This window comes from Dermacentor variabilis, chromosome 11 (genome assembly GCF_050947875.1).
Source record: "Dermacentor variabilis isolate Ectoservices chromosome 11, ASM5094787v1, whole genome shotgun sequence".
Taxonomy (NCBI): Eukaryota; Metazoa; Arthropoda; class Arachnida; order Ixodida; family Ixodidae; genus Dermacentor; species Dermacentor variabilis.
The window spans coordinates 75,971,610-75,986,257 of NC_134578.1; the positions used below are offsets into that span (position 1 = coordinate 75,971,610).

At 45.3% G+C, this 14,648-nt stretch overlaps 1 protein-coding gene across 1 annotated transcript in view; it reads left to right on the forward strand.

The window, feature by feature from the left end:
* LOC142564525 (uncharacterized) overlaps window positions 1-5,355 on the forward strand; it is a 42,860-nt gene extending 37,505 nt beyond the window's left edge. Inside the window, exons 5-6 of the mRNA XM_075675541.1 lie at window positions 1,377-1,484; window positions 5,079-5,355. Coding sequence (XP_075531656.1) covers window positions 1,377-1,484; window positions 5,079-5,263 — 293 coding nt within the window. The 3' untranslated portion in view covers window positions 5,264-5,355. The remainder of the gene's footprint in view (window positions 1-1,376; window positions 1,485-5,078) is intronic.
* The last annotated feature ends 9,293 nt before the right edge of the window (window positions 5,356-14,648 follow it).

A 14,648-nucleotide genomic window follows, 5' to 3' on the forward strand; every position in this document is an offset into this window, starting at 1 on the left:
GTACACTAAGCTCTAGCAAAGTCTACAAAGGAAAGATATGACAATGTTTAATCAGCCAGGGAACACCAAAACGACGTAAAGAACATATATGCTAGTCATTTAACAGTTCATTTCTTATAGTGCGCATGCGCGCTTTTGTTCGATAAGACAAATTTCCATAAAACGAAGTCAGAAACAAAGCAAGAACGTGAAATTACTGAGGTAATTTACATCATAAAACTTCATTCTGCTATAAGCTCATCCTTCTGCGAAAACAAATATTATTCTTATAGAATCGCAATTGATATGTGGTATTACATGCATGATTGTTTGTTTTTCTGTCTGTATGCATGTGTGAGAACTATCCATATGGGCTCGTTTTTCTTTAAATTTCACCTAATAGCTGGCACCTATCTTGGTGTATGTGTTCATCTGTCCGCATATTCAATTTTCATTTTCCATAAGTGAATTATCACTGAAACAACAATATAGGCAAATAAGGAAAAGAAAATATATTTACAAAATTACGGAGTTCACACACAGAAATTGTGGAAATGCGATTTCCTTATTATGGTCGATAAGTCAAGTAACATATTGAAGGAATGACTGAAGCGGAAGAAGAGTCATTTGGGACCTTCAAAGAAAACATGGGCCTTTTAATGAAAGTGCAAGAATGTGCGAACACATTTGTGAAGCGAAGTCTGACAACATATCAAAGAAACGAAATTGCCGAAGTATATGGGTATAAATATACCCGATGTTTTATTGCCACATAAAATTTTAAAAAATATCGCCAATAGCAGATAGCTTCATTGTAGTTTTTGAGAGGAATTACTCTGTGCGGCGGTCATTACTCGCCCGTGAAGTCATAATGCATAGTGTACTAATTATTGAAAATCGCTAGTCACCTTTTTAATTATACATTTTACGCTACATCTAGCCATTTTTCAAGATATGGCCAGCATACCTTGGTTTTTGCATCCCTCATCCAAACTTGAATATTTCGCCCAATGATGGAACGTACGTTGCAGCAGCCTAAATATTTTTTACAGAGATCCTACAGTGCAGAGCAATGAAACACTCTACTCACAGTACCTGGTATTCAACGTTTTCATTAGCGCCACTGGTGAGAGTTGGGTAATTGAGGTGGGACTAAATCCCGCCACTATGCGTCACAAAGGTTCTCGCTTTCCTCGTCAGAGGCGATACCGGTTCGGTGTCCCAAGCAACCGAAGTATCCTCCAAGAGAGCCGCCATTCACGTGATCCGAGCATCGTGTTTTAGTCACTGAGCAATGCAACCTCCATTTTACAATAAATCATTTGCTCGTTGTACTTTGCCACATATGTCATAAACAAATGAAGGGAAGGCCTCTATACTAAGTTTTTCCTTTACAGAAAACGAACGAAAAGTGAAGGTCATGACTCTCGGGTACACTGAAGACGATGGCACTTATTTCTGCAGCGTGTTTTTCATCTTTCCTGTGAACAATGAGATTACAGACAGTAAGTGAGAAAATTCTCGTTTACTAGGATATTTTCATAGGTTGGTGCATTACTATAAAACCGGTAGCGCAACGCAGTGACTTGTAATGCTTTGATACCTAGAAATTTCTCAAAGGGCTGATACACAAAGGCTTCATTTATACTCTCCTCCTAACATTCGTGGAAACCCCATTACCCCCTTCGCGGATATGTCGACTTACCAGCCTTCAGACATTTAGTTTCGCTTGACATGCCCTTTAATACATAGGCCAATAAAGGATTGAATATTCCGTATCCACTAGAAAGTTTTGAGTTCGCCATACTTGTACAAGTCGAGTACAGTAGACTCCCTTTATGGCGAAATCAAAGGGACCATGAAAACTTGTTCGTCTTATCAAATGTTTGTTTTATGAGAAGAATATTTGGCATCATGACCAGGTCCAACTAAATATCTTACTTCAAAATGGTGAATGAAGTAGACTTAACACGGGGAAGAAATTACGTGTATATCTTTTGCTGATTTTTGTCTATAAACCTGCTTATTCTTCTTGGGTGTGCACGCATGCGTGGCGGAGATTTGTGGAAAGTATTCCCAATTAACTTCAGTTGTAAGTCCAGCATTCTCCTGTCCGTTTCTTCTTACCTGTGCTCGCGTCCATACTTGCTGGAACTCCTTACAAATTCTACATAAAAATCATTTATTTAGCTCAACTTCGTAGAAAACTGTTTTCAAGTGGTACTATTTCTTGGTTGCATGCAGTCCGTGATGGAGGTTTGGCCCTTCTGTGCAAATTGGCTAGCTGCCACAAACAATTTTATCTCACCTAGCAACCTTAGAAATTCTTCTATGCCTTCGTGCTGCTAGAATAAGTTCACTAGGGTGTTAAAGCAGGCATCTACCACCTCACCGGTCATCGGTGCAGACTCCAACCTAGCGAAACTACGAAGGAGAGCGCTGAGTCCGCGGCAAAGCGACGCAACAGCAACTGAAACGTAAGTTTTGAAACCAGCAAATCTTATTCGGGCAGTGCACAGGCCAAGGATAATGGGCGTTGCTCCATCAGCAAAGAGGATAGCGCGAGACTCGGCAGGTGTACGAACTTTTTTCAAGTGGCAATGAAGACGGTTGCGCATCACCGAGATATGGACTCCAATATGAACAAGCGCTGGGACAAATACAGCGTCAACATCTACATCGACTATATTGCGTCTGGTTGGCAGGGCGAGAGACGTTGGTGTAGACGTCGACAATGCAGCGTCACCTCCGGGAGCTGCTTCTTTCTTTTTCCCGAAGGTATGTGCCCAGGTCCGAATGAAGACAAAAGGCGAAGGAACTGGTGTGACCTGGACGACGGGCGACAACTTTGCGACGAACGGGACTGGTGACTTCTCGGTTATGGCGACCGAGGGGGCCATGTGGTCATGCCATGAGTGGCCTGCAGGTTCGGCTCTGCTTGCGACTGAATATGACAAAAATCACTGTCTCGACGAGGGCTATTTGAGAGCGGCATCGAGTACCAGTGATTGCGACAGTACCTGGCGACGTTACCAAAGTGGCGAGAACTGAAGCAACTAGGTTGGCCAGCCGATGTTCGGTACTCCGCCATATTGCTAGAGCCTCCGGGTATCCATTGATTTCTAGTACGCACGAGCGAAGGACGCTCGGCTGGCCGGGAATTGCCCACGGTGCAAGCTGACTGCCAGTCGACATTGGCGTTTTCATGGCGCACAATAGCCTGAACAAGGGGAATTTTGGAGCGCATGTCTCGTTGACAGGCGGGTACAGAGGCGCGTGAGACATGGCTTCCAGTTCATGGCGCACTTGTGGACTAAACTGCATGACCTCAAATTATTAGTTTAATTTAGCGGAACGCGCATGTGCAACCGCGCAAGGGAACTCTCTCTTTAAACCCCTGTGTGAGCTAACCGCGTGGCGCAACATGAAGTTGCCGTCGCACTTCCTATGTAATCTTATTCCAATTGGCGCTCTGTGCGATTGCATGCATAACCACTTCAGCAGCAGGGTTGAGACGGACCACTTTGTCACGGCCAGCCATGCATTATTTTGCGTCCGCCTACTACCCCAGAGTGCAGCAGAACAACGAGAAGCACTTCAAAGTGTTCCCTGCTTAATCTGATAAACTGAACTCTCAATGCGGAAACATTACATGGCCCGTTACATGAAAATTAGGTTTTGTTGTCGGCCGCATGAGCAACTGATGGTACCAAAAATGGCGGACGGCATAGAATAAATACATGTGAAAAACAGTGTAATTGCCAAATTTCATGTAGAGGTATCTGTAAACGAAATGAAGTATTGCTTTTCAAAAGAACATTAGGTAAATTACGGAATGCGTAGGAATCGAGCCCGGACCTCCAGGGTGCGAGACGAGTGCGCTGTACAGACGTCACGGCAGCTCCATGGTTCTGATTGACTAATGATGAATTCGGCAAATCGCACAGGCGCCCACCGCGCGGCCCTGGGGCGACGATGACTGTATGAAATGGCGTATTGGGATGCCTCGGTGCGCACCAGTGCGATTTGCCGGGTTCGCCATAAATGTGTGCCTAGTTCATGCGTCATTTCGCACGTCACGCCACAGCCATCTGGATGACTAAACGTGTGGCGTAGTACGTGCCTCTTTGGGCACGTGGTGGCACAGCTTAATATATACGAGCAGGCGCCACGTCGTGCATGTATAAACTGAGTGTATAAAATAAAAAGCATCATTGTCCAATTGAACGTCGCTGAGCGGTCCTTGGAATTATCAACTCCTCACGGACAAGCGAGCGCTTTGAAACGCTTCACCCGTTTTCGTTTGGCCTTACCGATACGCAGTTCAAGCGCAGGCGACAGCTTACGCAGATTAGGAAGGCGCCGAAAACAGCACCATTTCACCAAAAGGACTATGATGCTTTCGTATACCAACACGTAAGCAGCCTTGAGTGCCTCTACCGAATTTTCTTCAAGCCAGTTGTTTCAGTTTTTACGACCATTCTGAAAATTCATCATCAGACTATTTCATGTCCACTGCAGGAGGACGAAGGCCTCTGCGATATCCAATTACCCTTGTCCTGCGTTAACCGATTCCAACTAGCGTCTACGAATTTCCTAATTTCATTTAGTTTTCTGGCGTCTTGGACTGCGCTTCCCCTTTCTTTGCACCCATTCTGTAACCCTAATGGTCCACCGGTTATCTAACTTACTCATTGCATCCCGTGCCCAGATCAATTTTTTTCTCCTAATGTTAATTAAAATATCGGCTATCCCCATTTGCTGTGTCATCCACGCCTCTGGTGCTGTTTCTTAAGTAGAAACAAAAAGAAGACATTTAGGCAATTTCCTCGAATTTTCCCCATAAAACATCTGCCGCAAAGTTTGTAAAAATGTATTTTTGTAATTATTTTATTTAGTGAATGAATTGTGTTGTCTTTTTTTCTTTTTTTCAAATGGTGTCCGCCTTGACCGATAGTTTTTTTAGTAATGTGATTCACATAACTTTCGAAGGCTTATTTGGACAAATGTTTGAACCAAAGAACAATCCCTATACATCACAGCACACCTTACAGACGCGAAACGTTGCTGTCTGAACATTTGAACATTATTTATTTCAGATTTCGAAAATTGCGAAATGTATGTGAAAGACAGCCACGTAAAACAGGGGCCTTCAGAGAGCTGCAAGACCTTTTTCAAGACTCTTTGCGGTAAAACTATATATCAGCCGTACAGCGATAGCTGCAACAAAACCTTCGTCGACATCAGCGACAACAACGACAATAACAATAACGACTATTCCTAAACAGCTCCGCGAACGCTCCTTTTTTCTTTGTTACAATAAATATCCAGCATATTTCACACTTACATTTAAGGTTCTTGAGAGTGTCAGGGAGATGATCATTATTTCTATGAAAACACTGTCTGTTGCGAATGCTATTATGAGGATAGTAGATTTCTCGTTTGCTGGGTAACAAATATTAGAACTGAATGAAAAATAAGGACATGCACTAGAGAACACTGACGAATTTTTTATTATCTCAAGTTAATTGTGTATTCATGGCATTTTTAGAAGCTATCGAAACTGGCTATATAAAATATCCTCTACAAATAGTTAAACTACGTAAAAACTGTAAGTTCTTAATAGTCATGACGTTGTGTTGGGTGTGTACAAGCCAACAATAGGCAAAAATGCCTAACACTTAGGTAAACTACGTTCACACCATTGTAAACGAAGTACACGCTCTTGCGGCTTTAAACCAAATACATACGAATTTTGAACTTGCCAGGATCCAGACTTATTTATGTGTCTTTATTCTCTCGCGTAATCATAAAAAACAGTTCTTACTCGTTTACTGCTCGTTAGAGCAAAACAATATGCCCATAGTCTCAACGTTAAATATTCTGCGATCATTGGCCTAAATGGATTAGTTGATTTCTGACATGGTCTCCGCTCGTGACTGCAGTTTCACCTCTTGCATCTAATTTTACTCATGAAAATATTAGTCAATGTCGCCATTGCAGACACCCCCGTATTATATAAATGACGAAAGAACAAACATCGCCTTCAAATAGGTCGAAACAGTAAGGCATTGTGCGAACGGCAATACGTCTATCCTGAGAACACACGGTAAACAAAGCTATTAACAGTGTATCAAAGCCAATTTGTTTGCTTGTCTGCCTTCTCTTCTTCGCACGGCCAGCAGTGCTGCTTTGCCAACGCGTAGATAAAACAATGCCATGTAACACCACTTCGACAGAGTGCCGTCAAAGCGCCTACTAAGATCACTGTGAACCATTAGTTTAGTAGAGATTTAGCAGCCACACAGCAACTATATCACTTGCAAGCGAGGCTGAAGAGGACGTGCAATCATGTAGTTCAGTGATGAAGTAGTGCACGTCGTTGAGCTTATAAAATACCTTCTTCTGCTTCCAGAGTATTTTCTTGGTTGTAGGTGCAGCTCCAAGTGCGGCAAACGCCCAGAGACTAAACAGTCGAACTGTCATAGAGTAGAAGACCGACTGAGAGAAGATGCCGAGAAATACCTCACAAAAATCTTACAATTTCGCCAGAAAGGCGACGCATTGATTGCGATAGCAAATTAGCAGACAGCGGTACGAAGTAAAGATTCTACTTTTGTGAGCCGTGTAAAGTTGTAAACATTCGTTTGCTAACGAAATTAGTAAGCATGCTGCAACCGCACACGGCAAACTTGAACACATCACACTCTGTGACCGCGGACACTCGCTCTCAAAACGCTAACGTGAGGAAACGCGGCAGCAGCAGCGAACTGTCACTTCAATGCAAAGTAAGCGCTGAGAACACACAGCACGGACAAAGCAACGAACCGCCGATGCATGTAGACTCGGCCGCCAACGCAGATCACTCTCAAGATACGGTTATGCAACTCCGTGCAGCCGCCTCATGCGCAGTTGCTGCCGCAGTAGAACGTCGCCGCCTCTCCCCCCCCCGGTGCCTCGTAGCGTTGGGGGCGTCGCGGGCGACGAATGACGGCACGCCTTCCCTCTGCTTTCTTCCCTTTAGCGCCGGCGAGGTTGAACCGCGATCGTCGTCTGCCCCCCCCCCCCTTCGCAATCTTTCACTTGCCCATACAGCGTAAGGCGAGCGGCGACGGTGTTATCGCCGGTGGACTTGATACGCAACTTCACGGTGAAGGCGACACCGATGGCAGAAATGCAGTGGGAGTATCCATATAATTACTATTGCAATATTAATTGAAGCCATGGAACTTAACACTGCGACGGCGCAGAATGTAATTGTTTAGGACAAGCTAGCGAAAACTGGCAGCTCTCCAGAACTTCAAAATTCTGTTTCCAGAATGGTCAGTTCTGGCGATGTCGTATAAAGTTTCTAAACAGGGATTAGTTGCCTCAGAATGGCTGGCCAACGTTTCGATAGGAGGATCTATCTTCGTCAAAGGTCAAAGGTTTTCTTTTTCTGCTTTTCTTTTCTTTTCTTTTCTCCCCGCCTTCCCACTCTCCCGCTCTTGTCCCCTCGTCTTGGGAAAGACGCTCACAGACGTCGGACGACAGCGCTCATTACCTCTGAAGTATATCCCTTTATAACCAGCCGCTTGCGACAACACCCGCACGTGACGTCACTGCACTCACGCTTTAAAACTAGCATGCCGAGGATCACGAGGCCGCCTTTGACGAAGATAGGTGCTCCTATCGAAACGTTGGCCAGCCTTTCTGAGGCACCTTATGGCTGTATAGAAACTATATACCACAGTGTGCTATTACATCTGTCAGCCCCTTTCTTGATTTCGGACTTTCATGCCAGCTGACGATGCCGGAACAGAGTAAGTGCCCCTTGTTATCCTTTGTCCATGTAGCAGTCCTTGGAGACACTCAGTACAGAACACCTGCAGGAACACTTTCCATCAGGCCCACATGCGCCATGCATAAGACACCTGAGTGGGGCGCAAACATCAGATATTATCCCGCTAGATTGGGATACGCCAGTTGACACCACACACTTTATGATCAATGTAGGCGCAAACAACATCAGTACACAAAGCGCCGCGGAAACGATAGAGTCCATGAAGAACGTAATATGTACTATTAAAGCCGCTCGCCCAAACGCACATATAGCCGTAACGACGGTCGCTTCCCACCTACAAAGCAAACGCCGCCCACTAATCCACCAAACTAATGCACTCATGTAGCAGCAGGAGGAGATTAACAAGCTCAACTCACTAATTTTCAACTTAGAACATTTCCACAAGAATGCTGACACGATGCACCACGCAGAAATAAACGAAGCACTGCACGAACATCTAGCTTGGAACGGCTTCCACTTAAACCGCTGTGGAACAAAGCTAGTTTCCCAACACAGCAAATATTTATTAAGGAAAATTACAGAAAACAACTCTTTAAACCCACCTCAAATACCACCCCCAGCGACCCTGTAGAGCGTGCCACCGCGAACGACACAACTACGACAGTCACCTCAAGAACACAGGAAACACAGACAGTGGAATGCGAAACAAGCCACTGCAAAAGCGCAACAGTCACCTCAAGAACAGTTGGAACACAGACAGCCGAATATGAAGAGAGCCACGAGGCACACACTACACCAAAAATGACATCAACCACAGTGCAAACAGACACAACTGCAACAGACAACAGAAAACCCACCACCGAAGTTTTCACAGAGACCCCCACACGCCTGCCTGCACACGCACAAAGTCACACAGAAACCGAGCTCGAATTAAGCCGGGCTTGCGGTAATAAACCGGCCAAATAGAAAAACACCCCACGCAAATCTACCCGCAAAAAGACTAATAAACGACAGACATCGCAAATCAATAACTCTTGACTGCCACGAAGCAACGAATTCCTACAGGCTAGAAAACTTACCAAAAAACATCCGAGCTACACCTCTCATCTGAAAACCTACACAATCAGCACAAAGAAATATATACTATATAAAGGTCTAAAACTGAAGACTGTACCAACTATAGGAACAATCTGACCACACCATCGTGCAAACTGGCAAACAACATTGCATAATGCCTCACTTTCACTTTTGAATATCCTGAAGGAACACTGCGAAGATGAATCGAAAGTTTTAGCCCCAGACTTCGGAACATAGCTCTGACACCAGACGAGAAGAGACATTTAGAACGTTATGACGAAAAACAGTCTAGAAAATTGGTTCAAAATCAAAGGAAAAAAGCAAACTTTAATCAAAAAACAACGTTCCAGCCAAACAGCCACCACACGCCGACAAGAGGGACCTCGAGTTTAAAAGCACCAGACCTGAAGGAAACTTCCACAAAACTAAACCACTCTAATGTTGTAGACATTTCGAAAACATTAAGTAAAATAGGAATAAGCGTTCCCAACAAGGGCCTAAACTTTTGTGCCACGAACAATATAATGAATGAATTCGAGCTTCACAAGGACCTCTCAGAATTCTCCCGACGAATGCTTATCAGACACTTTTTCGCAGACACACCAGACACCGGGACGACACCATTTAGAGCCGAATCCACTTGCACTCCCGAAGCAGAACAAGCCATAGAACTTGATATACACCTTAAAACTGTCACAAAAGAAATTATAAGCCAATCCAAGTCATCTAAGTGACCTAAAAACATAACAGCGTCGGAGAGTCATATCATTTCACATGTTAGTTGCCGGAATGACATTCTTATTAAGAAAGCAGATAAGGGTGGAAGTATAGTTATTTGGCCAGTAGAAAAATACAAGCACGAGGCTTACAGACAACAAAATAACTCAGAACATTACCGTAAGCTAGATAGTGATCCGACATCATCCTACATAGTAACAATTACCAACAGACTGCAATCACTTTTGGCTGATGAATCGATAACACCGTGAGAAAACAAATTTCTTAAACCAAGCAACAAAACTGCCGGGCGTTTTTACCTCCTTCCAAAAATGCATAAAATTCCATCCGCTGAACTTTACACTGCTATTATCATAGGTCGCTCGATAGTATCCAACAACAACACCCCGACAGAGAGCATCTCCACATTCCTTAACCACTACTTTGGTGACTTGCCAAAAGAACTTCCGTCATTTGTGCAAGATACGCCCCACCTGCTGAGAATTATAGAGTACATTAATACTAAAGGCGGACTACCCCACAACACAATTCTCGCAACACTAGACGTCATGGCACTGTACACCAACATTCCAATCCCTGATGGTTTCTGTTCGATAAAACGAACGCTGTCTCAACACATTGCACAACACTCTACTGAAGTCTACTTGTCTCTGCTTGAATTAGTGGTAACACATAACTACTTCGAATTTCAAGAGAGTTACTACCTACAGATACATGGTACAAGCATGGGCACGCCTTTTGCACCAACCTACGCGAACATATTTATGGGGATTCTAGAAACACATTTCCTATCGCGCTGCACTGACAAGCCCCACACATACCTGCGATACGTAGACGACATATTCATAATATGGGGACATGGTCAAGACAGTCTAGATAAATATGTAGCATTTCTAAACTCTTTTCCCCGAACAATAAAATTCACATCAGAATCCTCAACCGAGCGCATAAACTTTCTGGACACAACAATATACGTTGACAATGGGGGGCTAAAGACAACGCTGTATAGGAAACATCTCGGCAAACAACAGTACCTAGAATATACGAGCCACCATACCACACATTACAAATAAGGCATGTTTAAAGGCCAAGCCACGCGGTCTACGTCGCATTTGCGTTGAAAACCACGAATACATAGATAGACTCAATCACCTTAAAGAAACCCTATCAAACAGGAACCACCCAAACAGTGACCTTCAAACAGCCCACACCGCTGCAACCAAACTTGATCGAGAGGAGGTCCTGAAGCCCCGCTCGAGGATCACAACAACAACCCCAATGCCTCTTCTTACTACTAAATTTTCATACGCACTCCCAAACGTGAATAACATCCTCAGTAAATATTACCCAATTCTCACCAGCAACCAGAAACTTATTCAAGATTTTCCCCGCCCATCCAGAGAAGCCTACAGACGCAACACTAATTTTAAAGGTGTTCTTGTGCATGCCAAACTAAAGTCAAAGAGGAAGTTGGGAACCAGTCCCTTTGGTCGCCCCAGGTGCTGTACATGCAAACACATTCAATCTACTACTACAGCAAAAAGTACAGCGTCGAATCACGCACACAAGATAACCTCGGCTTTCACCTGCACATCAAGCAACGTAGTCTACTGTCTAGAATGTGCCGCTTGTAGCAAGCAATGCATAAGTGAGAGTGGACAACAAATTCAACAAGACTCAACGGTCACCGCCCGGACACAAAATACAATTTACCTAAAGCAGTAGCCAGCCACTTTAATGAACATGGGCAATTCTCATATCATCAACCAAGACACAAACCACATTATGCCACCAGCTAACCTTAATTCTTAACCTCACCTACTCTTCCGTTTCGAAAATATTTTTCTACCTACTACTCAGTTTAGCATACTCTTTCAGGTTTTTAGGTTTATATCAACTCTAGGACCCCCGTCTCCCATGTACACTTGCCCCCGCCTGCTTCTGCGCACATCACCTTCCTAATTGGTATTCCAGTTTCCGTTCCCCCCTCTCTTTCCCTCCTTTAGTAATATATTTTTGAAACACCCTCACCAACGCATTCCGAAGTCAATATGCCTTTTTCGGAGCCTCAACCGAGGGCATCGCCATTTCTGGATGCCGCCGTAACGACACCTACGTTTAGCGACTGGGGCAATGCCCCTTGAAAGACCATGCCGCTGCCTTTCAGTCACGCCATACATTGCACCGCAGACTCTTCGTCGCCATCTTAACTAGATGTAATAGCAAATCGGGACGGTATAGAAGTACATCGCATATAACGGAACCATACATAGCCTCAAAAAACCACTACACATGCTACTCTAACGTGACTCCATAAATGCGGTGTCCCACTACATTGCTTGTATGTTAATCGCATTATTGTTGACAGACATCATGCGATCAGTTCTGCTGCAATTCTGTTTACAGCGTAAGCTCTTATGGGCTCATTCCAAGAGCTCTAGTGCTTGGTGAGGGTGGCTGCTGTCGTCGCCGCCTAAGGTGTCCGGTGTCAGTTGCAGCTATTGCCTAGCACCTGAGAAGTCACGCCATGTCTCAGGCGCGTCGCGTAGTTACATATTGTGGTGTGTATAACGCCACACTTATACAAGTGATTCGCGCCGTAATGTTTCGAGCATGCACAGGCTTAATTTTCACATTCGGAACATGGAACTTTGAAAAGGAGGAAAATGCCGCATCTGTAGTGCGGCAAGGACAATGAAGAGAAGAAGACATATCGCCATTTAGAAGAAACATAACAAACAACAACTGACTAGCGCACAGTCATAAATAGTCCGTTCATGTTACTGTTCCAATGAATGCTTTGGCCCAATCTGTTTCCAAATGCATCGTATCGGGACACCTATCAAGGGATGTGACATGTGCGCTGCGTAGCCTCACTACCTGTGTTACCTCTTCGCAGCGAGTTATGGCGCCTCCTCCCAAGGTACAAATCGCTGTTCGATTAACCAATCTTAGAGTTACGCACACGGCTGGAACCAGACAACATCAGGCTCAACAGACCACTTGGCATACAGCAGCACAAGCCGCAGGTCGCGTTGACGCCGGGCACACGCTTTAGTTCGTTCTCGAGAAAACGACGCATGAAGACTACGCCGCAAAGACCTTCTAGTTGGTGCTGGCAAAAACGCGCCCGGACAAGTTCGCCGCTAAGGCCCTCGAGTACGTATCGCCGAGCATGTGGCCAGGCACCTTCGCCGCAAATAGCTTTGAGCGCATGCTGCCGAACGCGCAGCCTTGCAACTTCGCCGCGACGACTCTGCAGCGCGTGCTCCCGAAACCTCGCGTGCGCTCAGCCAAAAATGCGTCCCGATAGCTTTGGCGCGAATACCGACACGTCGAGCAGAGGAAAACGAGGACCGAGAGTTTAGCCGTATAATATAACTGCCAACATAGACGTAATGGACGAGCTTGTATTGTATGGCCTACTTTGAGTGATGTGTAGAACTGTGATGCAACGAGTGTTTTTCCACGCAAGGAAATCAACGCAGTAGACGTTTCAAATAGATACCGCTGTGATACGCACTGAGAAGGACATCTTGTGGTCGAATTGGGTCATGAATTTCTGCAGAGACCTCGCCAAAGCATTCTGCTTTTAATGTCACACATGCAAGGTGGTAGCTCAGAGGGTCGACCTCACTACAAGCCAGCGCATTGCCAGTGCTTCGCGAGGTCACGACTGCCGGCGCCCAGCCCCCACTCCGCGCCGCCCGCAGTTCGTGGGCAGTGCGCTGCCCGCGTCGTCTTGCACTGCACCTCCCAGCATTCGACACGCAAGCACAGATCGTTAGTCAAGACCACTAGCGCATGCATACTGCTTTGTATTTATTTGTATTTATTTTGTATTTCATCTCAAATGGAATCAACAAAAGGTCATTTCACTCGCGCGCATTGCAACAAAGAATTCACAGCGGACGGCTGCCGAGCACTGAGCGGTGCAGCAGCAGATGACGCGCGGAGTGTGCCACCGCAGGGGGGCGGTTCTCTGTGCCTCTGTAGAGCTAGCGTGGGCTGTCCCCGCCCCGGGGAGCGCCTGGACGCCCACGCGTGTTTCCTCTATTGTAAGCGACACTGTAAAAGAAGTAAAACTTTATCTTGAACAGAGATAGAACATCCTCACTGCCACACTCAGCGCTCAATTTAAGCTGATCCTTTGGCTGGCGCTCAGATTCGAAGCGTTCTCATGTGGTAAAAACACGGCATAAAACGAATGTTATTTTTACGAATATCATTGTCGTGCTTCAATTGTCATGTTCATAATATCGCTGAAGCGTGGGCGCTTCTAAAGGTATGCTTTAGTCTACAACTCAAACGTCATAGTGTATATCGTTCTGGTGGGTACGATGAAGTGACACAAACATAATGCTTCACATAGACAAATTGAGAGAACTGAAAACGAGTTCCCAAAATTAACAAAGATTTTCAATGCATAGTCATAAATATCTCATGACCAATGGACAGTCTAGACCGATACGAGAACGACGCAACAAAACAACGCCAATGTTCGCCCGACTACTCGGCAGACTGTGTCGCCGAGAAGCATTCTGTCAGCGCCGCTGGCGGCACCGACGACAGCGAGTTGTCGCAGTGCTCAGTGTTTCGTGACACTTACACAGACGGAATCCAGTCTTCAGGCTGTTGTTCGATCAGTCTTCGGGAAATAGGCCGCAAAAAGAAAACACCGCGCCGACAATGAGATCGTCGCAGTAGCGGCGCGATCATATATGATGGACAGGCCGCTAAAAATACATCGAAAGATACTTCCGAAATTGAAATGCCTCTTCCTGAGCGCTTGGCAGCCGTCGTTGAGGACGTATTGAGTGAGTGTGGATTTTGTGCAGCGGAGAGCTCACATGCAGCTTAGGAGGTCATGCACGCATGACCTTCGGGCCTGAACTAAACGCCCTAAGCCAGGGTTATACCAAGCTGATATTGTACTCCGGAGTTCAATGTAGTTGAATTCTTCCCATAGTAACATGAAAAGAGCTATTCTGCATTTCGGACGGTGCGCCCACAAGAAGGAGGTGACGGCGACAGACACGGAACGAGAACCTTCTGCCAAAATCAGCAGTTA